This window comes from Exophiala spinifera (genome assembly GCF_000836115.1).
Source record: "Exophiala spinifera strain CBS 89968 unplaced genomic scaffold supercont1.9, whole genome shotgun sequence".
NCBI lineage: Eukaryota > Fungi > Ascomycota > Eurotiomycetes > Chaetothyriales > Herpotrichiellaceae > Exophiala > Exophiala spinifera.
This window is the reverse complement of record NW_015622521.1, coordinates 1,681,494-1,707,461: the sequence shown is the minus strand read 5'-3', so window position 1 is coordinate 1,707,461 and position 25,968 is coordinate 1,681,494. Positions and strand designations below refer to the sequence as shown.

The following is a 25,968-nucleotide window of genomic DNA, read 5'->3' as shown; positions in this document are numbered from 1 at the left end:
CCGAGTGCCTGGGTTTCTTTTCATTCAGTGGCATCTAAGATGATCCGTCGTTGAGAAAATCACTCACAAACTCGGCCACCGCTTGAGGTCTCTCCACCATGGGTAAATGTCCAGCACCCTCGACGACTTTAAACGGTGCCGTCTTTCCCTCTGCGGACCCTAGTACCTGCGACAGCTTCTCCATTCCTTTTGGGAGGACACCGTCACCGGCACCGACGAGGAACGCACCTCGACCCTTGTACCCAGAGAGCATGTCCGTGTAATCGTAGTTGAACAGCGTCTCGACGCCTCGTTGAAATTCGGGGAGCGAGTTGGTCACCACCATCTTCTTGACTTTCTCAATCTCCGGAACAAGCGCAGGATCATCGTACGACTCCGGCACGAACCACCGGCGCACCGTCATCTCGGCCAACTCCTCGCCGACAACAGGTTGGGGGCTTGCGTCGGCTGACTCGTCGCCAAACAGGGACGACAGGCGGAGAGTCTTGGCTTCCTTCTCGGCCACGGCGATACGTTGGCCCCAGGTATCTTTGTTCCCCGCTGGAGATTTGGCCGAAGTGTCGCATGCTATAAACGACGCGATCCGCGACGGATACGTCAACGCCGTCGCGATCGCTGTCGCCCCGCCCATGGACACACCGACCAGCCCGGCAGCCTGGGGTATGCGGAGAGCGTCGAGGATCGCAATGACGTCCGCGGCCTGGACTTCGGTCGTCACGGGAGTCGTGGTGCCGCTGGGGATGACTCGACCGCGCGCAAGGAAGCGCACGACACGGTATTTGTGGTTTTGCGGAAGGGAGAAGAAGTGTTTTAGAAAATTGTCCCAGATACCCCACGTCGTGAGAACCGAATTGACCAGGACCAGCGCCGGCGCGTCTGGATCGGAATTACCTTCTAGACGGAACGGGAGAACTGCACCGTCGCTGGTCGTTACTGTCGATTCAATTGCCGACCCGAACGGGTCAACATTTGGTATCGTCTTCGTCACGCCGTCCGGCGACGTCCACGGCGCTACGATTGCCAGGTGACGAGCGGCAGTCCCGAAAGTGTAAAAGAGTTCGTACTTTCTCGCTACGGCGTCCGCGGTGGGTGCACCGTCGTACACGGTGTCAAGTGATCCCACCTCCGTTGACGGTGTGAATTCGTTGATCAAGACAAAGTCGAGCTGTCCGTCTTTGAGTGGCTCAAGATACGACGTCTTGAACCACGACGTCCTCCTCCATCCGGGAATCTCTCTGACCTTCGGCAGCACCTTCTTCTCGATCCACTCCTGCGTCGTTGAGAGCTGGTCGGGAGATAGGCGAAATTTGAACGTCGTCAACAGATTCCCCTCCTGGTTCTCCTTGAAATGTTCGGGCGACTCGAGTTTCAAGAAGGTCTTGTCGTTGATTTGCTCGCCGACGAAATCCAGCGTATACCGATCAACCCAGATCTGGGCCATGACGTCGATCTCCCGCTGTGTCTTGCCGGGCGGTGCGCGCAGGTACTGGTACGGCTGTTCTGTGAACTGGTGCATGTCGGTGACATCGTAAATGGCCAAGAACTCCGGTTTCGACTGTGTTCCAGCATCCGGCGACGAAAGGTCCAAGGCTCGGTATCGGAAGCCATTGGGCATGAACGACAGTCGCGTCCTGTTTGGTCCATGTTCGTTATTGTACCAGTCGTGGAAGAGCTCTGGCGACAAGGTGTCTTTGGGTTGCATGGTCACAAACAGCAACCCGCGAACCGGGTTAGATGAAGGCATCGTGGCGGCGATAGCAGCGGGCAATTCCAATGTCCGTCTGGCTTTGCGTGCTCTGCTTCGTTTGGTCTCGTCCACGCAACCTCTTCCGCCCTGGTGAGGAGAATTCCGACGTAAGACAGTGTCAGGCCACAGTCACGTATAACGGTATCAGATCTATCTGCCTCTTTCAGTCTCCGCAGTGTTTCGGTGGAAGTGCTTGGAGACAGAAAAGCTCGCAAAAATCTTGGAGGCCTCGGAAATGGTGGAGGGCAGAATTCCGGGTGCATCTGCCGTGCACAGGTGCCTCTGGACTGCATCGGAAACGAACCCCGCCTTACGCGACGCTTTTGGTTAGAGCGGGCGCAGGCGAGTGCGCTAAGCCCTGGTGAGACTAGAACACTCTGGATGCTCGGCGGAAAAGTTTTTATCCGCCTCTGCCGCCCGCGACCCCAGACTCCACCATCACCTCGAGCATTACGGGCAAGCTATTGTAACAATGTCATGCATTGGCTGGGCATCCTAGTCATACCATATCGCATTCATGCCAAACCCAGGCTCCTTGATATCCAAGTGAGCCACTCTGGAAAGATACTCATCGTGCCACCGGTAAATCTCTATCCAACCGTCCTGGTCATCCGTCAAAGCCAACCACTCGTCGGTCCACGGACACGGACTGACAGCATTCGAATGACCACCACTATTAGGCGTTGGACTGATACATAACTGACGCTCGATCTGCCCCTGCGGCCCCAGCTTGAAAGCGCTAATGTAGCCCGTCACGCTGGACGAATTGGATCTCGCCGTAGCGAAGAGATGTTTTCCACTCTGGGAACAAAACACCACGTCTGATCTGTACATCTTCTTGAGATCTCGAACACCTGGGTCAGGTCAGCTTACCGATATCTCAACATCAAAGGGCACCTGGAGGAGTCATACCTGGAGGAACCAACGGATAGATGTTGTGCGTAAAGACAGGCAGATGAGTCTTTTCGTCAATCACGTATTCACCCAGCCTGTTTCCAGCTTCCATCAACACATACAGATACTTCCCGCCGGGGTGGATGTCAACCCATCGAGGATGGTCGCCGGTGGAAGGTGCATCGACGCTGCCAACCAAGGTGAGCGTGCCGTCGCTTGCCTTTTGGTGTGTCCAGATTTTGTCCGCCCACATGTCGGCAGAGTACAGATACGTCTCGGTCGGGTCGAAGACCATGCCGTGGATGGCCGACTTTTCGCTGTACTCGTAGTTCTGAATGTTCTTGTCGAGCTTGCCAGTGTTGTCGACAGAAAAGACATTGCCGTAGCCTGCGTGCTCGTAGAATGGGTTGCCATAGACACAGTAAGGTGGCTGCTTGGCTGCCAGAACGAAGATGGCCCTGGTGCGGGTCTCAGCGCTCTGTGCCCGAGCTGTCCACGAGCAAGTCAGTCAGTCAGCACCTCGACTTGGTGGCGAGGAAAACTCAACCTACGGTCATGGCTCATGGGATGTGAGATCTCGTGTGAGATATTGTCCGGTGCGTCGACAGCGTGGCTGGACCACTTCTTCATGGAAGCTCCATAGATGTTCTTTCTTTGGTGCTGCAAGGTGCGAATGTCAGTGTTGAGTCTGCGGTCTCGTCTCGGTTCCTATTACCACTCACATCAAACGTCATCCATGATATAGGCTCATCTTCAGGAATGGCGGTTCGCTTGACCAATTTCAAGGTCCAGGCTTCGTCGTCGAATTCTACCGTGAAGATTGCTCCGGGAGGCGTCCACGTCCCTATCATCAAATGGTGCTTCATCTTGGACACCTGGTACACCTGTACACCTACCTGTACACCTGCGTGTGTATGCCTCAGTCACGATATGGTAACAGTCTGAACCAAAGTCACATGGCTACAGCAGAAGATGGCTTGGGTGTGGCAGCCTCATGCGCAAAACGGGGGGTGCCGAGGTGACTTGCCGAAAGCCGTGCACGATACGTGCCCGATACGTGCACCGAGTGGACTACGGTCGAGCACCAGTAACTAATTGTAAACTAGTACGGAGCGCTCGCCCCTTGGGAGAGCAATTATCGGGGGAAAATGGTGGTCTCGCTCGGGGATCGGGACATTGGGCGGTTTTTTCAGTACCGGCTTTGGCTGTCGAAGCCTGTGCCGGGCAAAACTGGAGAGGCCGCCAGGGGCCCAGGCTGCAGCGCCTATAGGCGGGAGTCTTTAGCGGTCCCCGTTAAGTGCGACTGCGGGCGATGTCCACGCCCAGTGGCCTGAATACCTAACAATACGCAAGGGAAGCGAGCAAGGTACAGAACGCCATCCACGGTAGTTGGAGGCGCCTCGATTTGCCGATGTGCAAATGCCCATCATGCTTAGAGTCACGGACCTCACAATTGGTCCATGGCATTTTTACTTTATTCCGAAGCGTGCGAGGTTCCCCAGAATTGAAGACTCGGGGCAGAGATTGGCGTTATGAGAATCAAACTCCTGAAGCCGATTTCCACTGCCGGCACCGACGAGGGCAGCCCTCGATTCAATATATATATGGGCTGGGTAGCCTTCGTCGAACGTAGTTCTGAATAGCTGTTTGTCTTTTCACGATTCTCCAGATCATCACCCTTTCTTTCCATCTTCATCGCCAGTCATAGTATTCGACTTAACACCTTGTGTGTGTGTGTGTGTGTGTGTTCTGAACCCTCGCCTTGCACTCGTCGACCCGCTCTAAACAAAATCTCCCAATCCTCACATCGCCACCATGTCTTCCAACGGTAACACCAACGGATCGACTCACAAATATGATCCCTACTTTACACAGAGCCTCATCGATGCCATGGGCCCAAAGACGCCCGACCGCGCACGATTTGTCCTCGGAAACCTGATCCAACATCTCCACGACTTTATACGCGAGACTGAATTGTCTCCCGAGGAATGGATGAGAGGTGTTCAGTTTATCAACTCCATCGGGCAGATCAGTGACTCCAAGAGAAACGAAGGCCAACGAATCTGCGATGTCCTGGGCATTGAATCGTAAGTTGTTTCGCCTCCCGAGAGAAAATTCGAAGTAGGAGACGCATGATCTTGAAGAGCTTGAAATCTTCTGCCTCGCATGCAAAACTAAAAGCACACCACCACTAACATGCGATATTTTTTTTTCTTAGCCTGGTGGACGAAGTCGCCAACAAAATCATGCTGGACAGCGACGAGACCCCGACATCATCCACGATCCTCGGTCCATTCTGGAGCCCTCACGCCCCATTCCGTGAGCTCGGCGACAGCATCGTCCAAGACCCCTACCCGACCGGCCGAGTCACTCGCATGCACGGCGTGGTCAGCGACTGCAAGACCGGCAAGCCCATCCCCAACGCCATCGTCGACATCTGGCAGGCGTCGGCGAACGGCAAGTACGATTTCCAAGACGACGACCAGTCCGTCAACAACCTCCGGGGCAAGTTCCGCACCAACGAAAAGGGCGAATACTACTACTACTGCTACCACCCGACCGCGTACTCTCTGCCCACCGACGGTCCTGCCGGCGTGCTCCTGAACCTGATGGACCGCCACCCCATGAGACCAGCCCACATCCACCTCATGGTCAGCGGCGACGGCTACAAGTCCGTGACCACGCAACTCTACCCCCGCGACGACCCGTACGTGACCAGCGACTCGGTGTGCGCGGTCAAGGATGACCTGCTGCTGGACTTCAAGCCTTCCACAGACCCCAAGGCCCAGTTGGACCTGGAGTACAACGTCACCCTGGCTCCGTTGAAGCCCGGCCAGAAGGCCGGTTGGGTTCACACTGTTTTCTGAGCATAGCAAGGAGAGAGATTCACCTTGCTCTTGATTTTGATGACATTAGCAGCGTGTATGTGTGTAAATGTTTTACGCTTTAAGGGGGGGCGTTTTGTTTTTGGCATATTCAGCTCGTCATGGGCCCGAGACTTCAACGTCTTGTAAAGCTGTCGCAGAATGGGAGACAGGCCATCTTAGCATACGAAGAAAAGAATCTTGAAGCACGAAAGCAAGTAAATATGGACTATCATCGTGGAACCGACATATTGTATATATATCTGGTTACACCAAAAATCTCGTCACTGTCGCATTGACTAGTTCACCTCTCCCATCCCTTCCCATTGCCCGCTGAAGCCTCGTGATGGTAAACGAATATGCGCGGCTCAGAATAAATGTCTCGTACGAGTGATTGGTGAGTAAAGGTACAACCCTACCCGTGCATCGGAAGCAGCTGCTGTGTGAGAAGGACCCCGCAGACGTCTAGAGGAACGACACACGTTTGCGTCCAACATACTGTAAATACCGTTCGTTGATCGGAAGCGGGCGCCCAAGATTTATTATATGTACCTAGGTAACCACTCCCTCCAAGCGATCTACCAGGTATTCCTTTGCTCTCCAAGGCTCTACTACTGCACATCACCCTCTTGCATACAGGTCCTTAACATCTTACCGCACGCACCCACCTCATTCATACCTCTTCGCAACGTGGGTGTTCCTCGACGACACAACCATGCGTCTCCCCTACGCACCCTCGACGCCGCCCGCAGGCTCCCCCGCGTCAGTATCCGATATTTACGCGCGGATAGCAGCGCGGCGCAAACCGCGGCCTCTGATCCCTCTCGACCTCACACTCTTACACTCGCCGCCGGTCGCGAACGGCTACAACGCCTTTGTGGGCGCGCTGCGCACCGAGACCATAGTACCGCAATCGCTTCTCGAACTGGCCATCTCCCGTGTCGCCATCCTCACGACGGCCGTGTACGAATGGAACATCCACGCCGCGCTGGCGCTGAAGGCAGGCCTGGCGCCCGGTGCGCTGGAGGTGGCACGGAGCGCGCCCAAGGGAGGCGTAGTCGAGGCCCTGACACAATCACCCGCCCACGACGGGACAACTACGCTCAGTGACAAAGAGACCGCCGTGCTCAGGTACACGGACGAAGCGACCGTGGACGTACGGGTGCAGGACGCGACGTTCGAGACGCTCAAGACCCTGTTCAACGACAGAGAAATCCTCGAGTTGGTCACCGTCGTAGCGGGGTATAATGCCGTCAGCAGGATTTTGGTACCGCTTGACGTCGGGGAGAACAATGATAAGAAGATGAAGACGGTAGAGGAGTTGGTCGCAGAGGGGTCCAAGAAGAGCTGAACTTGACTTGGGCTTGACCTTGGGCTTGCAGCTGATGCTGAGGCTTAAGCCGGAAACCGAAAGCCGAATCCTGATCCTGACGCTGAAAAATTTGCAGATGAAAATGGATACCTATGCATATGGATATGAATCCGTCCGTACAAGCGACCTACCTCCTTAGGTAGGTACCTTGTCGGCACAGACTCTGCAAGAGGACTACGTACCCGACTAACTAGGGCGTTAGGCCAAGGAGTAGGTAAGGTAGGTAAGGTGTCCAGGTAGGGTAGAGACGGAAATACTCGTCTTCGAAGTGGGAACGGTGTTTACCAGGTTGACTGGACAAACATTCCCAAAGCAAAGACGAGTAGCTACAATAAATGCCGTATTTCCCACAAAACACCAACGAATTTATCTCGCCGAGGTGCGTAAGGTATGTGCCTGGCTGTCCACGAAGAGCATTATCAAAATACCGATACATTGTCTCGGTCCCTACGTACGGCTGGCTATCCTCTACCCCTCCCCAAGGTGAAGTGAGGTGAAGCGAGGTGAAGCGAGGCGAGGCGAGTTGAGGTACAAAGTGCTTAGCTTTTTATTAATACCCCTTGAGGTGGTCACCGAATATCAATCGGATACCCATCACCCTTGACCAGAGCCTCGATGACGGCTTCGCAGACCTTGACGGCGTCCAGGCCATCTTGCCCGGAGCACCTGGGCTCCTCCTTCCCCTCGACGACGCGGACGAGGTGCTCGATCTGCAACTGGAAGGGGTGCTTCTTCTCAAAGTCCAGCACCTCCCTCGTCATGGGCACGGCCCAGCCGACCTCCTGATCCCTCCTGGCGGCTTCGGCGAGGTCGTAGGTCCACAGGACGTCATCCGGCACCGAGATGGTGCCCACGGTCCCGAAGATCCGGTAGCAGTCGATGGGGACGTCGGCCTTGGGGAACGAAGGCATGTCGCCGGTGGCGGCCTCCCACCCGTAGGGGCTCGCGACGTTGTCGTTCATGACGAACGTGCCGACGACGCCGTTGGCGAACTGCATCACGATCGCCGCGCCCTCTTCGATGTCGTCGTCGTCACTCGCGCCCGGTTGTTGTTGTCGTTGTTTCGCGGCAGCCCCGTCATCGTCGCCGCCGCCTTCGTTGGCGCGGTGGTGGCCATGGTGGTCCCTTCTCGACACGGTCCCCGTCACCCAGATGCGCACCACGCGCGCCCCGACGAGGTACTGCAGCACGTCGGCGTCGTGGATGAAGTTGGTCCACACGGGCCCGCCGCCCTGGGACCGCGACACGCGCCACCTGAGCGAAAAGTAGCCGTCGTTCTTCTTGCACGTCCACACGCCCGACATGGCCGTCAGCTTGCCCAGTCTGCCGCCCGCGACGGCCGCCTTCGCGGCCGAGATGGCGGGGTGGAAGCGCCGGTGGTGGCCGACCGCGAGAGAGCACCCCCTGTCCTTCGCCAGCTTGATCAGGGCCTCGCCTGACGCCACGTCGGTGCAGAACGGCTTCTCCACCAGGATGGCGCGCGGGGGTTTGGCAGCCGTGGCGGTGGTCGCCGTGAGGACCTCCGTTGCGAGTTTGACGTGTAGACCGGAAGGGACGCAGATGATGTAGACGTCTGGCTGTTGAGGAGACGCCGCGACGAGGTCGCTGACGCTCGCGTAGTGCGCCACGCTCAACGACTCGGCGAGCTTCTGGCCCGGGGGAAACGGATCGACAATGGCCACGAGTTCACATGTCGGTGACGACTGGATGTATTTGGCGTGCAACGGAGCGATGAGTCCTCCCCCTATGAGGGCGAAGGTGGTTTTTGATGTCATGATGGACGATTGTCGTCCCTGGGGGGTGTTGTAGATGTTGAGGGGAAGGGCGGTAACACAAGTAGGGGTAGTAGTAGTGGTTGTTGTCGTTGTTGTTGTCGTTGTTAGGGATCACCAGCTGACTGACATGAATGATTGACCGACGATCCTATATGCCACTATGCGACTATGCTTGCTCAAAGATATATATATATATACCTTTCCCCAAATGGTGACGCTCGATTTATTTTTCAGCTTGTCTGAGAGAGATTCGATGTCCGTCCTTCGTTGCTTGTGTAAGCTGCTTGGTAAAACACACACGTATGCGGCGTAACGAATCCGAATCCACAGGCCTTCTTTTTTTTTTTCTTTGAGGGCTTAGAGAAGGAGAACGATGAGGATGAGGAGAGGAAGAGGATAACGGTCAAGTCTCCTGCGTTTATGCTTACCTACCTACTGGGCTAGCGTTACTCCGGCCATGGAGAACCCCAGAGATCAAATCAGTCGGCTTCGTACTGTTCTCCGGACCATAATTTTGTACTCCGGGTCACCCGAGGGTGAATACGCGGAGTCGAGGTTTGAGGGTCTTCAACGTCGAGTGTTTCTAATTGGCCGTTGTCGTGTTGTCGAGGCTCGAGAGTTGGTCTGATGGATGGAGTCCGGATATGTATTATTCCGCGGACCATCCATTGGCAACACAAAGTTGTGACAGGGCGGGCGTACTGAACTCGAGAGGTATCTGAGTGAGTATCTGAGTATTTCCGAGTATTTCTACTTGAGATATTATTCATGGTCGTTGAAGGGGTGCGTATCGCACCCTGTCTATCGCTTTGTGGCCCGAGAACACGAACACTGACAGACTCTCGCCCACATCAACCCTACACACATCAGCCAGATACCCACATATCACTTAACCACGCACACACACTTTCCCCTTCTTACCACCTCTTCAAGATCACTCAAAAACCACAAGACAGGCGTCATGTATGTATGTATGTATGTATGCATCTGAAACGGTACAATCACTCGTATACCTAACTATACGTCTGCCATTTCCCGTCTCCCTCTGCTAACCAAAACAAAACTGCACAAATGCCCCCTCCATTGCCCTCCTCGAATCCAACTCTTCTCCCCACCAATACTCTTCATTCCCAGCGTCCCTCTCAGCCCACACGGCGCGACACACATCCAACACGGTCGAGTACATCTGATATCCAAATTTACCATACCACCTCTCACAATACTCTGCGACAAACTGCCTGTTCTCGTGGCCTTGGTGGGCCCTGATCTCCACGCCTGCCATGAAGACCGGGAACAAAGCCTGCTTCTGGATCATGCGACCGCTTGGTCGGCACGCATGCACATGTTCCAGGACGACGCGCGAGAGAAACGACAGTCTCGCGTGCACGCCCTTCTTCCTTTCCACCGTGCGTGTGTTTGGGAGGACGAAGATGCGCACAATGTAGATCAGCAGCGCGTACCGGAACGCTTCGCAGCAGTGGTACCGGTCTCGTTCGATGTGGAGGGCTTCTTCGTCAAAGTCCATACCCTCAAAGACCAAATCGCTCAGACCGTCGCCGTGGTATTCATAGCGACGGAGGGAGAGTTCGATTTCGGCCACGATTCTGGAGCTTACTTTTGCATCTGCAGTCGCAATCCTGTTCTGCTGTTTGGTTGAACTTGACGCTGCCAGATTGGCGAGTTGCATCATCGGAACCAACACTTCGCGCGGACACCCGTTGAGTTCGTAGAATGTCCAAGGTTGACGACCTTCAGCTTTGAGGAGGGCCTCGAAATACGAGTACGGGAAAACAGTCTGTTCTCGCGACAACAGAGAGACCATTGCGTCCCACCTGTGCATGTCATTGTTAGTACTTTCTTCGCGCGAGGATTCCAAACAACCAAATCAAGGTGTTCTGTCAGTAGTAGGTGCATGCACATATACGTGTGTATGGTAAGTACCCGAGAGTGCTCTGTGGGTGTGGAATATGTCATGGTCATGCACATCTGTCCAAGAAATGCTTGTTGGATGTGGTGTTGCTACTCTACTCACCAAAGGAACATGGCAACCTGAGTATTTGCCTTGATACCCGCAGACCATCTGCGAATACCACCACACAGTTCGAGCAATTTATACGCATCACCTAGATGAGTGCGCCAGATATTCAGGGACGAGAGGGCAGCCTTTTTATTTTCACCATGTGTCAGATCACCTAGTCCTTTATTTTGACATGAAGAGTACGTCAAACAAAGCTCACCTCAAACTGCCACAGTGCCATGGCCGTATCAAGCAGACTCAATCCATCGATGTGTGCATCTTCCTTGGACAAGGCATTCTGATAGAGCACCAGTGACGTGTTCTTGTGATCGATGGCGTCAGACGGGGGTAGTAACTGGTTAGGAGATCGTAGCTTGAAGTGGCACGACAGCGCTACAATGGCGTGGAGCAAGTGCTGTGACCCTCTTGTGGTTTCTGGTCTCAGACGGTACGGGTTGACTGAAAAGTCGTTTGTGATGGGATACCAGCAGAATTCTCGGTCGTCTATAAGTATCAAAATGTCATTTGGTGTCAGCGTTATCGATCGTTGGTACCTGAATCTCAAGAGCCACGGGACTGACCATGTGGACGAGGGAAGGGGTAAGGAGTGAGTAGGTAGACGACATACACATATCTAGCAACCCGTAGAATTTCTCCGTCAACGTCGAATACAGCATCTGGGGAACCGTGACTGACATCTCCTGTCCAACACGGTCTGATGTCAGGGATAGCCTTGTCGACGAAGATTCTGGAGTAAAGTGGCCATCAAGATCTTCGTCTTCATCTTGCCACAAGGTCTGAGAGAGGTCGAGAAGATTGAGATCTGCGCTGAAATTGGGTGATGGCGGATCTACCAGAGGCAGAGGCTGTCGTTGAATCTCCAGACACTGTTCTAGACTCTCGAGATCGAGATCTGCTGTGGTCTGCTGGCACGGTGGAGAGATCCAGTCGAGGTCCTGTTGATGCCACGAGAGCATGCTGGATGGATCGAGTCCACCTTCGAGGTCCGGTATGGCCGGTGGAGAAGGCAGGGGAAGTTGCAGAATGTCTGCAGTAGCCGCTGGTGCCTGTTCAAGACTCTGCGACAAATCTGGAAGTAAAGCTGGAGACATCTCGCCCTTTGCGCTATCAGACTGGTCTCCCATGCTCGCACCATTGCTCGTACCGGCAGCCACAACTGACTGTACCCTCAGCGAGGAGGACGCATACTCGGAATTGGTCGTAGTTGACTGGTGCTGGTGGCTCCTCTTTCTTCGCTTTGATGGACGAGCTGCCACGAACATGAAGGTCCTACCCTTGCCATCTGCATTGGTGAGGTCGTGCGTTTCTTTCTCATGGTTCTTCTGGACACCAGTAGTGGTGGCACGGTTTATCGGCCCCTTCGCCGTCGCCGACTTCACCTTGGGCGGCTTGTTCACCATGGAGTGACTCTGATGCCATGTCAGCTTCATCGAGTATCCCTGACACAGGATACCGGCGTCGAGACATGGTGTGCATCGTGGTCGCTGACGATCGCACCGGACATTGAGCGATGAGCAGGTGTGGCAGTCTGACTTGGCGAATGCCAGTGAATTTGTGCGGCGGAACTTGTGCAGGTCAGTCGAAGTCGAAGAAGTCCTTCGTGAGTATGACAACGACGCGGACATGATCTGTGGAGAGGGGATATTTCGACCCGACAAGTCTTCAAAGTCCTATATTACGAGAAGAGTGTTTTCGCTTCCTATCATCCGTTCTGCCGGGATAATAAGAGGGACAAAGAGCGTGGGGAGACCTTTGAATGTTGTTTGTGGTCTTCTGGGCCTTATCTCAGATCTCCACCTACCTGGGTCACTCTGTATCCACAACGCTAAGTCCCTATTTAAGGAGTGCACAATACCTACTCAGGCCTTATCGATGGCTCCGAACCCCCCGCACATTGCCTGGAATCCAGAGTGGCGATCGAGAGATTAGGTCTGGATAAACGAGAGCCGAGACGGCTCAACAGCCGCCATCAACAGCATACTTATGTGTGTGTCTTGCATGCCAACGTCAGAGACTACGGGTTGAATACCTCACGAGCGACGACAAGTCCATTCAACGACGCCACTTACAAGACCGTCCACAAGCTATAGAAGTCTACAGAAATGATGCATCTCGGATCAACTCACTTCAGTTCGGTTCAGTCTTTCTTTCCAGACGCCACTGAGTGATTTCGGAGAGCCTCGATAATAGCATCGTCTCCAGCCCCAACAGCCAAGCCCTCAATGGTTCGATGGCCAGCAAGCTCATCTTGACGAGCGGCTTGAAGCATCTCAAAGTTGATGTTGGGCCCCTTGAAAACATGCCTCTGGCTGACGTACCACGCAACGAGGAGGAAAGTAACAAGACCAACAGTGACCACGCTAAATGAGTCACGAATGGATCAGCGAACGGTTATCACTTCGGTGGACGTGATGAAGACATACCTTATCCAATTCATGTTCGTTGTGGTGACCGGATACGAAGTAGGGATGCAGTAGATGATGTCGATGAAAACGACCCACACACAGGCCAACACATTTAACGGCAACCCGAACTTTCCCAGGTCCAAAGATCTTGGAGGCAAGATCTTGTCCCGACCACGCCAGGCTAGAATACCCTGGGGCAGAACATACGAGGTTGTCATGAAGACGATGCAGGCTCCGACCATTGACGCGAATGCGGCAGAGGAGCCGATAAAGATCAGCCCATAGAGCTACACACGTATCAGCAAGGTTCCATTCCCGTTGGGGTAAACTCTCGGCGTGACCTACCGTCACGAGGGTTCCGGACAAGCACGCAGCATTCAGTGGCATTTGCCAGCGCGGATGTACCTGTTTCCAGTACCTCGACAGAGGAAAGCAATTATCTCTGGAAGCAGACCACATCTGCCGACTTGAGCTGGTGATGTTGGCCGTGGCACATCCGAAGAAACAAAGGGCGAACGCGAGCATGAGAATAGTTGTGCCGGCTTTGCTGCCTGTGGCTTGATAATAGACCTCGATGAGAGGAAGTCCAGTAGGGGTGGTAATTACACGTTCAAAGTCGGTGATGACGAAAGATAGCGAAATCGCAAAGGGGAACGCTGGAACCGAGTGTCAATAAAAAGGACAGGTCATTTGCAGAAGAAATTAGGACCCACCAGTTACGAATCCCATTAAAACAGGGTACATCTATTACTGTCTGTCAGTATCAAGTCTGGAGCCCGGACTTTTGTTTTGTTTTCTTTTCTTTTTGAGAATAAGAAGGGGAAAAAGGGGGTAAAAATGGAAGACTTACGATGACTTTGGGCACATTGACTGTTGGGTTGGGAATTTCCTCGCAGAGATGTGCACCGCAATCAACGCCGAGGAAACCGTACAGCGCATTCACCGTGCACAACAAGAAAGCAAGACCGTCGTTTGACCAGCCTGTCGAATTGGTCGTGTCTCCGAAGACGAAACTTGCAGGCTGGTAATTTGGAGCAGCACACGCAAGGATTGTGATCATGGTCACGACCATTGTCGTAGCAGAGAAATACACTAATTAGTCGCCGCCCTCGAATCAACCTTCATGTACATTCTAGCCACGCGCGGCTTTCCACGCCGGTTCGCTCCAAAAAGACAAGAGACTTACAGATAAACTTGTTCCACGCTGGCAACCACTTGGTAAAGAAGACGTTCATGCCAATCGCGGCCCAAGTCACAATAACAAACACCAGGTAGATATGCCATCTCTCGATGACATAATCCGGGTGGTTGAGCTGAGCGATACCGAGGATCATGGCGGAGATGAAGTTCGTCACACTGGCAAGACCAAGCCACCAACCGAGCGTGCTAATGCCTGCGGACCTGGCAAATCTGTCAGAACGGCTTGCTTCGTGGTATGGATGATGGAGATGGTGAAATAGCAGCAAACGCGCGACAGTCAACCAGTCATACATACATGTAGGAAGCGAACGGGGCCCACTCGGGAGTCGACACCACAAAGGACCAGTAGTACTGCGCTCCTGCGACGGGATAGGCCTGCGACACCGATCAATCAATATTTTGCGGTGACATTCAGGGTAGAGGCAAAAAGAGTCTTCAAGAAGAGGTGCATGACATACAGAGGACAACTCGGCCATCCCGATTCCTGTCACGGCAGTCATGGCTGCGGCGATGGTCAGAGTCCAAATGGACCCGGCCGATGAGGCTTCAATGAATCCAGTTCCAAAGGCGCTTCCGAACCCGTTCCAGGTCGCCAGGAGGGCGTACGACATGGACATCAGCGACAGCAGGGAGAACCGTCGGGGCATAGCCCTCGTGTATCCCTGTGCCTGAAGCTCGATGTCGTCGATGGAAATCTGGGCATCGTTCATCTTGCCTCCCTGAGGAGGCGTTGTGGCGGTTGCGTCGGCCGTCATCGTGGTTGTGGTCGGCGGTGTCTGTGCTGATCCAAGTCACGCAAAGTTACTTGACGCGAACACGCGATGAGAGTGTACCAAGGACCAGTGGGACTCTGCTCCCTCCTATTATACATGTCTCAATTGCCGCCCCTTACCTTCGGACGAGGACATGATAAGCAACAGTCGTCGACTCGTATCCCCTTTCGGCCATCTTCCAATTTGGGCATGAGAGATAATGGCGGCCAGGCCGACATGCAAGAAGTATGTTTGATGATAGGTCAGACTGCCTATTCACTGATATGATCCGAGGATGCGAGATAAACAACGCTAAGCACAGTTAAGACTTTCAGGGTTCAGGATTTCAGATAGCTGGAAACTATCGCCCTTCAGCCACTCGAAAGCGCCGACTTCCCGCCCCACGATAAGATGTTCCTTGCAAAACTCAGTTGCCTCTTTGGGCAAGTGAGTTTTGTCCTCTTCAGAACACATCAAGGCAGTCCATAAAAGGGTTTGTGTAGGATGATGATGATGGCTACGATGGCAGCAACGGCAATCGCGATAAAGAAGAACATCCTCTAAGATGGCGACTACCACTGTGACCGAGACAGTCGAGAGACATTTCATTCCTATCAAAGTTGATGAGCTACCTCCAGTCCAAACTTTTACAGTCGACTCCGACCCCGAAGATGTGATCAAAGCCTTGAAGATCAGCGGTGGTTGTAAAGTCAAAGGGGCAGTGAGCAAGGAAATCCTAGCACAAATCGAAAAGGATCTTCGTCCTCACATAGAAGCCGACGTTGTTTGGGAAGGGGACTTCTTCCCCATCCAGACTCGGCGTGTTGAAGGAATGATTGGCAAGAGTCCCATCTGTGCCGAGCACGTCATCAATCATCCCTTGTACCAGGCTGTCTGCAAGGAATTCTTGACGAAAAAGAACTGGTACTGGAGTGGTGACAAGAAGATTTTCGCCACGTCAGATCCGCAGCTGAACAACTCAATATGCTTCTCCATAGGACCTGGAGCGTGGAACCAGCCACTACACCGGGACAGCTGGTGCCATCAAACTAACGAAACCGAAGTGGCAGTGTATCCCGACAACTATGACCGTGAAGTTGGTATTGGTTGGTTTGTCGCGGGGAAGCCGGCGACAAAGGAGAATGGTGCCACAAGGTTCATCCCGGGAAGCCATCTCTGGTCCAAAGATCGACCACCGCAGGAGGAGCTTGCAGTGCACGCAGAGCTGGAGCCAGGTGTAAGTGTTCTGAGGACCGCACGCAAGTCGCTGTGCTGACCATGTCGTAGGATGCTTTCATGATGCTCAGCTCATGCTATCATGGTGGCTCAGCCAATAAGACCAAGGATCAGGAGCGACTGCTGTTTAGCTGCTTCATGACAAAGGGCTTTTTGCGACAGGAAGAGAACCAGTATCTGGCGATACCACGAGACGTGGTGCTGAAAATGCCGGTTCACATACAGCAATTGATGGGGTACAAGTTGAGCCAACCATTCTGTGGCTGGGTTGAAAGTGACGATCCGCGAGTCGTGCTTGACCCTTCCTTGAAAGACGACCCATCTGGACACTATGACGAAGATAAACACTGAAATGGGCTGGATCTGAGACGGCCAAAATTCCCAGGAGAGCTGCGCCTTGGCGAAGAAGTTCGACATGCTCTATTGCCATGGATCTGGGGATTTGTTGTGCCTGACATAATGTGTAGAGGTAGGTTCGATGCATTATAGTACCATCGCACAACATGGATCGACTTCATTCGCTAGAGCTTTCAGATGATTCCTTTCTCGAAGCCGCGTCTTGTGCCTTTATACGGTTGATACGGTTGGTGGCCTTCTCAATGGCCTTTCTTCTGGTGGCACTCCATTTCGCAGTCTCACCCCAGTAGTAGAGGCGGTAAGCAAGATCACTGTTGGTGATGCCCGGCTTCTTCGGGGTGATGGTGTAAACAGGTCCGAATTCCGGGTCGTTCGATTCCTGAACTATTTCCAGACCCTTTTTGCGAAGCTGAGTATTGAGGGATTTCATTCTTTGCGCCATCGTTGATCAGACAAAGGTGAAAGGCCAAGTAGGAAAGGTAAACATATATAGGCGACTTTGTTTGCTGGCATGCACGTGACCGGTAGGGTGACCGCCAGTGCGGCCGATTTTTCGCCGAGGAAAATTTTGTCATGCGACTGTTGGCAGGGCAGATCAGGGCGGCCCCGGAATACGCCTTTATAGCCAGGCGAGTGAAAGATCCGCAAACCATGTCCGGGAGATGGCGCCGGCCGATGACAGCATAGGCGCGTCACATATCAACCTGAATCTGCTTCATCGATCCAACGAAACCACCTGGTTACAGTCGTATGTTGGCGCCCAATCCATGGCCTTCGTACCATATTCGTTCTTGCCATTGACCGATTCTGACCCCGACATCTGCTTTGGCGTCTAGCTTCAGCGTGCCGCCCAAGGCGTCTCGAATGGTGCCCAAGGCATTACTCCCCCACGCAACAGGAAGCTTTGGTGTGGTTGTTTCACCTTCTTCGATGGCGAATGGGTAGCCCCAGTCAATCGTACCAACCTCCGAATCATTGTAAAACGCAGCGGCGGAGATATCGGTAATGTACATGGCGAAAGGAGACACAAGAACGAACGTTGCAGTCGACGATATCAGGTGCATCTACACTTGTCAGCCAGACTCGCAACTGAACAGGCGACATACCGTGGTTTCTTTCAAGAAATGCCCAAACATTTGAGGGGCCGGGACGGTCATCGCCAACTTGGGGTCTGGAAAATTCGGTATCGAGTCGGCGTGGCTTTTTACGGTTATCGTTATGTTGTAGCCAGAGACGTACTGAGAAAGCCACTCTCCCCCGACAGCGCCAACTTCCCATGCTGCTCTGGCGACAAGATCATTGGCGCCAGGTACGATGTTGGCAGCAGACATCCATGCGTAACCGACGTGGGTTTCGTTTACCCAGATGCTGACGTTGCAGTATGGAATCGTGGCCGAGTAGTTGGTAGGATTTGTTACATTAACCCTTGCCTGCAGCGTTAATGCGGATTCCGACGTATCGATAACTTCCATACCCTTTATTTCTGGCATTTTAAAATCTCCCATGATCGGCGGAACAAAAATATCTCCTTGTGCCGGCACACCTCGAACCACAAATTCTCCCAAAGCAGTAAGGGTGTTGACGTCTACCTTTGCGTGAACAGACAGGGAAACACCGCTGCCAAAGAGGAGCCCTTGAACGACATCGGAAAACACCGAATCGTTTTTAATCTCCAATGGTGCTTCATCGACGACTGACTGTATCAGCAAGTCAGTTCCAACCTGTGTCGCATTGGCTTTTTGCCATTTCTTCAAATCCAATTTTCCGAGCAAGTCCCCCTTATAGAACACGTCCGCATCCGCTCGAACTCTGTCAACATCCATGTTGACATTGACCTCTTCTGGCAAGCCCACTAGAACTTCTACCACAGCCGAGATCTTGGGCCGAGAATCCCCCATAGGGTCTGGCAGAGAGAAGTGAACGTCCGAGAGAGAAAAGTTCTTGATTAGATTATCAAAGGGATGACCTGGGAGGGAGAATGGCAGTACTGTGTCGTGTAAAATCTTGTCGATCCATCCAGGTGTATCTGGATCCTGCTTGCCTCCGCGAATGTAGACGGTCGTGTTTCTTCCAGCAAGATAATCGGCAATCAAGCTGTCCAAAGGCGAAGTTTTGGTTCCTGGACAGGCGGCCGTCAACGATGTGGGGAGTTGTCGGACCAGACCTACAACGCTTGCAGTGATATTCTGCCTGGGCTTGATGTGAACAACGTCGGTCTTTGCGGTTGCGAACAGTAAGTAGTCATCGTAGCAGTCTGGCAGGAGGATGTCAAAAGACAAAGCAGGCACGTCGAGGTTGAGTGGAAAGACATTCATCGCCGAAACGACTGCCTTCGCCTTCAGACCCTCGGGATGTCCTGGCATGCCATACTCTGCAAATTGAAGTCTCTGGATCTCAGCCTTGGGGACAGTAGGGACATCGTCACCCTGAAAGTCTAGGATCTGGGAGATTGTCTGCCTGGGCAGCTTGATCAAGCCACTGCGCACGGGGACCGACGCAACCGCATTGACGGTGAGCCTGTCTAGCTTGTGGTCGATAAAGTCCCTCACAATCCTTCGAACTCCGTCCACATCCCCAGGCTCCAGATCCGCCAGGATATCAACATGATTTTGATGATGATGGCGGATATTCACCTTGATTGGAGGTATTGTCGCCGTCCCGAGCAAGACATTGCCGTAGTCGGATAGATAGACCTTGACTTCTGACTCGCCGCTTTGAACTTCTCTTGCGATCCAAGTTCCGAATCTTCCCAGATCTCTTGTTGGTTTATTTCTGACTCTGTTCGCATCGAGGTAGAATGTCCCTTGAATCCTGGCCCGTACACCGAAAGATGCGAACGAGTCGATCGAGAGGTTTGTGGGCTCAAAAACCACTGCTTCTTTCGCATATTCTTCGATCACCGGAGGAAGGGCGAAGCCAAAACATGCGAGGACCGCACCCAGGCAGAGCACAGTGAGTGCTATGATCGTGGGCCACCTCTTCTGCTTCCTCCCGGACGTCTCCTCGAGGGGCTCTGCTATCGAGGCATCATTCGGCTGATTGGCATTAACCTCAGTTGAAGTGATGGATCCAGACGCCGAGTTCTCGGTTCGCAAGAGAAGAGGCGTGCGTTCTGAGGCATGCGGGGAGGACTGGCGAGAAGACATTGTAGCCTGGTCGTAGGCTCTTGCGATCAAGTCATGGAAACTCGGAAGATGTCATGCAAGGGCGTCTAAATACAGAGTACGGATATGGCGGTCAGGGAACGGAGTAGTCGTGCAACAGTGTCGAAGATGTCATGACTACCTACTACTAGGCAGATGAAACAATGATGAACTGAAGACTCGATGCAGGAACCAGGGCCCAAAGGTCCAGAGCCGCGCGGGATGCTTTATCGCCTATCATTTGAATTAGGTAAGTGAGCTTGGGCCGCTAGACTCAATAGGCTAGTGCCTGTGGGCGCCCCTGGAGCCTGAGGGGGCACCTGGGAGTAGCAAAAGTACCGCCCGTCTCGAGGTACGTATATAGGCACCTAGGCGGGCAGCTACAGGTACCATTACATTGTTCGTCTGTACTCCAGGAACAGAGTCACCAGGTCCTCGGTCCTCCTCACCCCTTAACATCCTTTTAATAGCCTCACGAGCAATGCGCATGCGCGATCTAAGTCAAACTGACGACTTTGTACCATCGCTCGGCCTCTGCCTTCCCTCCTTATGCCTACCGTGGAACCTCTCTCCTTCTTACCGACGACGCTCGCAACGATACATAACGCTCAATCTCGTAAAGACAGGGACTTAAAACTGACCAGGACAAGAGGACGTGGAATTCGCAGGAGCCATTTTTGTGAGGGCGGATCGAAGGACTCATTTGAAGTCAGGGGGACCACCCTCTTTCTCAGCCCGGGGTCCTAAACGAGTTACCATATCATCGAGGACTCTTTTCACATCCAACCCATGGTCCTTGGCTAGGTACTCTTTCGTTCTAATACGTAATACACAATAATCCTCTAAAGACTGAGTCATCTATGCCGATAACCGTCTGAGGCCCATATACCCATCCGGGACTCCCGCTTATGCAGCCTCGTATCTCGTAACAAATCAATCATCATATCCCAAGCCGGCTGATTCCGACGAAACAGAGGGAAAGACCATTTCCCTATTGTGGGTGCCTCGTGTTTGATCATCTAGCATGTCCATAACCTGTACAAAGAAAGAAAAAGGGTAGCCATGATGTCAGGGAATGGGCACGGGAAATGCTGCTAGCTGGCGTCTGAGTAAGCCCATGCAGCCAACGCATCGAGTGTGTTCGTGACAGTGAGACTAGAGAGCACGGCACTGGTATCCAGCAGGTGCCGCTCCGTGAGGAAGAGAAGATCGCAGAGGGGATGGATGTTCCCAGCAGTATCGACATCACCGGCGGCTAGGCTTCTGAAGAACTGTACTTGTAGGCTTGTTCTCTGGCAGTCGTGTCTGAGTTGACCCGTTCGGCCTTGAGGATGCTCCTGTCGATCTCATCTCGCATACGTGCAGTGTGAGACTTGGGGCCATAGGTATCCAGGTGGTGGTAGTATAACCACAGTATGATACAACTTCGGTGACTCGGTTAGTATCCTGAAGCCTTCGCAAGAATCACCAGAAAGATACACACTTACCTCGCAATCGTCCCAACGAGACCAAGCCAGATGAAGACCACACTAGCGATAGCTCGTCCATTGTCCCGGTATCGTAGGGGTGGATTGAGTGCCTTCCGGGCGATCTCTGCGGCATCCTCAGAGTTCGCCGATATCCACGCATTGCCCGTAGCCACGATCACAGTCAAAGCTATGGCATCAGCAAATGTCATGAGCGTAACGACCAGGGCGCTGATTCTCCACGCCCACCGGATATTGCGGGGCTCGTAGCGCTCGGGGAAGAACAGGTCGAAGAAAAAGGCGGCGCCAAATATGGTGGCGACAGCGATGCCGACAAAGATGTTGTAAGATGCAATACCGACAAAGTCGTCGTTGTGCACTGACGCAGACGAATGCAGACGTTCAATTCTTGACTGTTGCTTGACGTAGTCTGTCAAACAGTCAGCCTCTGAGACCCTCGTCCAGTTTCAGATGGGACTCACCTGTGAGAGCGGCGGTGCCGATGGACTCGGACACAACGCAGCATATCATGGCAATCTGGTAGACCACGAACTTTGTCCTTCGCAGGTGGTAGTCCTTGTTCCCGAACATATACGAGCTCTTGAACTTTCCCCATTGCAGGTCTCGAAGGTCGAGACCCCATATAACCGCCATCACTTACTTTGGACGGGATGCTCGAAAGAGATGAGGTGTACTTGAATAGACGTGGTGATGATGCGTTGCTTGACTCTTGTATCTGCTCAATAAAGGAGACGAGATACTGCAATGCCCCAGATCCTGCTTGGCGGGCGGTGAGGCTGAACAGGAACAGGCTTTCAGATATACGGAAGCAGTACGGTAAAGGCTCAGACGACATTAAAAAGCAGACGGTGGCGCTGTCCTTCGACTAAGCTTCACACCCATCCAGGCGAAGCTGCATAAGCATGAACTAAGAAGTCCTTGGTCTGGCCAGTACGAGCCCTCGCACTGTTCTCATAGGGGAGCAGGAAGCACCTCATGTCGCTCAAGAATTGCCCGAACCTGTTAAAGCCGCGGGAGGACGAAGGGATCAGGGCCGCACGATGTCATGGTTTGCCATTCTCACACAGTCCGCATCATCCGGCCACCACCGAACGAAGATGGTCAGTGGTTAATAATTCACAGGTGGGCTTGTCAGCTGGTATGCGCCGGGTTGATTGGTGATGAGATGTTTTCGGAATAGGAATCGGAGTCTGGAAGCAGTAATGAGTCGCCCGGGACGGATAGAGTGAGGTGTTTTCTGGATGGCTGGAGGGAGGCGAGGATGACGTATGGCGAAGGTGAAGCCGCTGTCCATGACCAAAGCCCGGGAGGCTGACAAGGCTGGCTGGCGCAGAGTTGGGTCCAGTTCAGAATGGGCTCACCACCCGTAGAGGTTCAGAGGCTGTGAGGCTGTACGAGTACTTGTTCGAGTACTGTACCTATCGAACGACTGGGGGATCATCCAGGTGAAAAGGCTTATGAGGGCTTAGGCCTACAACACGGATCTCTCGTGTCCGCGGAGAGCCCGAAAGCCCGAGGACGACAGGGCCGGTGACTTCGGTATCAGGGCTGGAGGGGCTGAGCAGTCTGATCAAGGCCCAAAGGACCCCAAAGGACGAGTACGAGTACGGGGAAGACGGTCCGGGGCTTCACGGTAAGGATATCCTCACGAAGCCCTTCGGTCGCTACAGGATTGATTCCTCTGAATGTCGCCGTTCTCACCATCGGTGCAACATAAATTCCAATATTGCTGGTAGAACTTCATTTCCTATCGTCAATTCCACCCCACGCTCGCCGTCCTCGCAAGCGTGATGAAGCCTAGGAAGCCTCGGACATCCCCACTACCCATCGTCCTGTCGCCATGGGATGGGGACGTTCACTGCCCGTACAAGGTTGATATCCATCGACCTTATCACCGTGATCAGACTTCGCCGATACCTCCCTTTCCCTTGGCCAGCGAGAACCCGGAATACAGTCTGCTCTTATCCGGGCCATAGTCGTCGGTCCCTCTACAAATCCAACGACCTCGATCGCAGTGTTGGCAAAGTGAGAGCTGTAAGTAGGATCAACATGGCGAAAGCCGACGAGGGTCACCTCCCCTCTGTCGAGGCGGTAAAGCCACTGCACAACAGCATTCCAGATGATCTAGCCGCTGGCTTTGACCCGACATTCCTCAAGTACTATAACAAATACAATGCCGGCCGTCTGGCCACCCACCAAGTGCCCATTGAGAAGTATCGAGCAGATCCAGCCAAGTACACTATTGTCTATGGCAGGGACCGAGTTCCCAACGACGGTATCAAATGGTCTGACCTGAAATGCCCTGTTGATGGGGGAGAAATCACAGTCCGAGTTTTCGAACGAGTCTCGTCCACTGCAGGCCCGAGGCCAGTATACGTCAATTACCACGGTGGTGGCTGGGTTTTTGGTGGACTGGTCACCGACTTTGACCTCTGCAAGCGGATTGTCCACTCGATCGACTGTGTCGTTTTCGATGTCGACTACCGCTTGTCACCAGAGTACCAGTTCCCGATCCCGGTCAACGACGCGATTGCAGCTCTCCATTGGGTAGGAGCGTTTCCTGGAAGCCCGAGGGGAAAACTGACACGCGAGTCACAGATTCGAGATACAAAAGCCGACGAGTATGGCCTTGACCTTTCTCGTGTCGCCATCGGCGGTGCGTCAGCCGGTGGCCAGTTGAGCGCTGTCGTCGGTCATGTTTGTCGCGATTCTGGCATTCCACTCGCACTGCAGATCCTGGCGGTGCCTGTTACAGACCTGCACGTCTTCACTCCCGAAGGACCGATTCGCGAAGACCATCCATATGCGTCGTACAAGGAGTTGGCAGATACTCAACCATTATCTCTGGAACGAATGGAATGGTTTCACAAACAGTTTCTCGGCTCGCCCAGACCCGAGCATTTGGCAAACGAGTGGAAAGTGTCTCCTATACTTGCTCCAAACTTCGCAGATCTTGCCCCGGCTCTGGTTGTGACGGCAGAAATGGACGTTCTGAGGGATGAAGGTGAAGCGTACGCGGAAAAAATGAGACAGGCTGGGTGTGCCGTGGAGCTGGTTAGATTCAAGGGCGCGCCACACACTTTTATGCAACTGGACGGTACGTGGTCGAACGGATTTGGCATTTGTGTCGAACCGAATGCTGACATTGGTGAAAGCGATCCTCGAATCTGGCAAGGAGTTCAACAGGACTGCACTGGCGGCTCTCCAGAAAGCGTTTGGGCTTTGAGCAGTCTTTTCATGGTCGCATCGGCCAGCGGTGCCCCGCCGAATATGCCTGGATTGGGAGATATATCCATCCAGTGATTGATCTCGGGTTGAGCTTCGCTCGGCCGCCGAGAATTCGAAGGTGCCGTTGAGCTCCAAGCCCAGGTAAATACAGTACTCCAGGGAGTGATTAGTGTTCCAAGCAAGGCTGCCGGTCTGCCGGTGGGGCGCGGGCACCCGAATGTGTAGGTGAACCCACTCTCGCGCGGTTTTATACCTCACTGCACTCCGGACCCCTGCCTTTACTGCTTCAGTGCTTCCTTTCCATCCGTAAGCAGCCCCTGTCTATATATATCCGCACCCCCATGAGCTTGACCACTGCGACAATTCCTACAATCATTCGAGTCCACAAGGACTAGGCATGTCGTATGTATGTGTACATCTTCCGTCATTATACGGAGTGCATTTCCTAGGCGGCAACCATCCCCAAGCAGCGACTATGTACGAGTCGTACTAGCCAACCCTTATTTGATGGGCGCGGAATGATAGAATTATTTGTTCATGGCGGAAATTTTTGCAAGTTGTGAATCAGGCCCGCTGCATAAGGACGAACTCGGACGAAACCTAGTGCGCCCTGCGAGACGAAAGACACTTTCGAGGGAGCAAGAGCTTAGCAAAGCTTGACAAAACGAGTTATACCTATTGTGTAGCAAGATGTGCACAATATTGGCAGCATGCGTGACATGCCGGTGGTTGTTAGTGGTGGAGTGAGCTGTGATTCAGGGTTCAAACTGCCCGGATTTACCGGGCACAAACAGAGGCCGAACGTACATTAGAGTCGGACGGTATTGGCGGACTCTTTCCTCAGACGGCCATCAGTTAACTTTGATGCTACGTCCTTGGTCACGTAAGGCATCTAATCTCTCATATCATCAAGAAGCCCGTCGAGACATGGTTTGCCTGATTAGGCGCACTAGCCGGAAGCAACTCCCCAGGCCCCCCAAGGCCCACCGTGGTTGGTCCAACACACCTGCAAACCCCCCCATCGGCCCAGCAAACGTGCCGTCAAAGGGGCCATGGCCAAGTCGCTAAAGGGGCGGATAGGCTCGACCTCCGTTCCGGTGTACAAATGTCAAATTTCAACTGGGCCTTTGTGACTTGTCCTGCTGTCCTGCTGACTGTGAGCACGCAGAACGGAACCACAATAATCACCCTAGAGCCTCGCCATCCCTGCTTCTCCTCCCAGGCGAGCGTTTGGTTATTTCCGAATGGTAAGCTTTGATAGGCACTCGAACCAACCGGTGCCTTTCAGCCCAGCCCAGTGGCAATGGGTGTTAGAGCCTCCTGACGGGTCCATCAGATGCCGTGATGATCAATACGTCTGGGGCCTGCGCTGGACAAGGCTGTCGGCCGTCTCATTCGTCGCATGATGTCCAGACGACCAGAAAACATTCGGTAACACCGTCCTTCACATCTCACTCAAGCGTATCGTAG

At 53.4% G+C, this 25,968-nt stretch overlaps 12 protein-coding genes across 12 annotated transcripts; 4 read left to right on the top strand and 8 right to left on the bottom strand.

Annotated features, from left to right (window-relative positions):
- Positions 1-34: 34 nt before the first annotated feature.
- Positions 35-1,744, bottom strand: PV08_11648 (uncharacterized protein; the record flags this gene model as incomplete). The annotated part of the gene is made up of 1 exon (XM_016385956.1): positions 35-1,744. The coding sequence occupies one exon, from the start codon at positions 1,742-1,744 to the stop codon at positions 35-37; it is 1,710 nt and encodes a 569-aa protein (XP_016230900.1).
- Positions 1,745-2,242: 498 nt separating this feature from the next.
- On the bottom strand, positions 2,243-3,507 carry PV08_11647 (uncharacterized protein; the record flags this gene model as incomplete). The annotated part of the gene is made up of 4 exons (XM_016385955.1): positions 2,243-2,601; positions 2,660-3,130; positions 3,193-3,301; positions 3,364-3,507. 4 exons carry the CDS (start codon positions 3,505-3,507, stop codon positions 2,243-2,245), a joined length of 1,083 nt encoding a protein of 360 aa, XP_016230899.1.
- A 949-nt stretch (positions 3,508-4,456) lies between these two features.
- On the top strand, positions 4,457-5,508 carry PV08_11646 (uncharacterized protein; the record flags this gene model as incomplete). Its single annotated transcript, XM_016385954.1, has 2 exons — positions 4,457-4,728; positions 4,860-5,508. 2 exons carry the CDS (start codon positions 4,457-4,459, stop codon positions 5,506-5,508), a joined length of 921 nt encoding a protein of 306 aa, XP_016230898.1.
- A 712-nt stretch (positions 5,509-6,220) lies between these two features.
- On the top strand, positions 6,221-6,856 carry PV08_11645 (uncharacterized protein; the record flags this gene model as incomplete). Its single annotated transcript, XM_016385953.1, has 1 exon — positions 6,221-6,856. The coding sequence occupies one exon, from the start codon at positions 6,221-6,223 to the stop codon at positions 6,854-6,856; it is 636 nt and encodes a 211-aa protein (XP_016230897.1).
- A 590-nt stretch (positions 6,857-7,446) lies between these two features.
- On the bottom strand, positions 7,447-8,652 carry PV08_11644 (uncharacterized protein; the record flags this gene model as incomplete). The annotated part of the gene is made up of 1 exon (XM_016385952.1): positions 7,447-8,652. The coding sequence occupies one exon, from the start codon at positions 8,650-8,652 to the stop codon at positions 7,447-7,449; it is 1,206 nt and encodes a 401-aa protein (XP_016230896.1).
- Positions 8,653-9,700: 1,048 nt separating this feature from the next.
- PV08_11643 (uncharacterized protein) lies at positions 9,701-12,315 on the bottom strand (the record flags this gene model as incomplete). The annotated part of the gene is made up of 4 exons (XM_016385951.1): positions 9,701-10,484; positions 10,685-10,815; positions 10,890-11,173; positions 11,298-12,315. 4 exons carry the CDS (start codon positions 12,313-12,315, stop codon positions 9,701-9,703), a joined length of 2,217 nt encoding a protein of 738 aa, XP_016230895.1.
- A 512-nt stretch (positions 12,316-12,827) lies between these two features.
- PV08_11642 (uncharacterized protein) lies at positions 12,828-15,050 on the bottom strand (the record flags this gene model as incomplete). The annotated part of the gene is made up of 8 exons (XM_016385950.1): positions 12,828-13,050; positions 13,114-13,382; positions 13,441-13,751; positions 13,809-13,839; positions 13,946-14,187; positions 14,282-14,496; positions 14,591-14,670; positions 14,754-15,050. The coding sequence occupies 8 exons, from the start codon at positions 15,048-15,050 to the stop codon at positions 12,828-12,830; spliced, it is 1,668 nt and encodes a 555-aa protein (XP_016230894.1).
- Positions 15,051-15,612: 562 nt separating this feature from the next.
- On the top strand, positions 15,613-16,634 carry PV08_11641 (uncharacterized protein; the record flags this gene model as incomplete). Its single annotated transcript, XM_016385949.1, has 2 exons — positions 15,613-16,284; positions 16,335-16,634. The coding sequence occupies 2 exons, from the start codon at positions 15,613-15,615 to the stop codon at positions 16,632-16,634; spliced, it is 972 nt and encodes a 323-aa protein (XP_016230893.1).
- Positions 16,635-16,797: 163 nt separating this feature from the next.
- On the bottom strand, positions 16,798-17,082 carry PV08_11640 (uncharacterized protein; the record flags this gene model as incomplete). Its single annotated transcript, XM_016385948.1, has 1 exon — positions 16,798-17,082. One exon carries the CDS (start codon positions 17,080-17,082, stop codon positions 16,798-16,800), a length of 285 nt encoding a protein of 94 aa, XP_016230892.1.
- A 298-nt stretch (positions 17,083-17,380) lies between these two features.
- On the bottom strand, positions 17,381-19,786 carry PV08_11639 (uncharacterized protein; the record flags this gene model as incomplete). Its single annotated transcript, XM_016385947.1, has 2 exons — positions 17,381-17,704; positions 17,747-19,786. 2 exons carry the CDS (start codon positions 19,784-19,786, stop codon positions 17,381-17,383), a joined length of 2,364 nt encoding a protein of 787 aa, XP_016230891.1.
- Positions 19,787-21,038: 1,252 nt separating this feature from the next.
- Positions 21,039-21,903, bottom strand: PV08_11638 (uncharacterized protein; the record flags this gene model as incomplete). Its single annotated transcript, XM_016385946.1, has 3 exons — positions 21,039-21,207; positions 21,271-21,679; positions 21,732-21,903. The coding sequence occupies 3 exons, from the start codon at positions 21,901-21,903 to the stop codon at positions 21,039-21,041; spliced, it is 750 nt and encodes a 249-aa protein (XP_016230890.1).
- A 1,416-nt stretch (positions 21,904-23,319) lies between these two features.
- Positions 23,320-24,573, top strand: PV08_11637 (uncharacterized protein; the record flags this gene model as incomplete). The annotated part of the gene is made up of 2 exons (XM_016385945.1): positions 23,320-23,817; positions 23,869-24,573. 2 exons carry the CDS (start codon positions 23,320-23,322, stop codon positions 24,571-24,573), a joined length of 1,203 nt encoding a protein of 400 aa, XP_016230889.1.
- Positions 24,574-25,968: the final 1,395 nt, after the last annotated feature.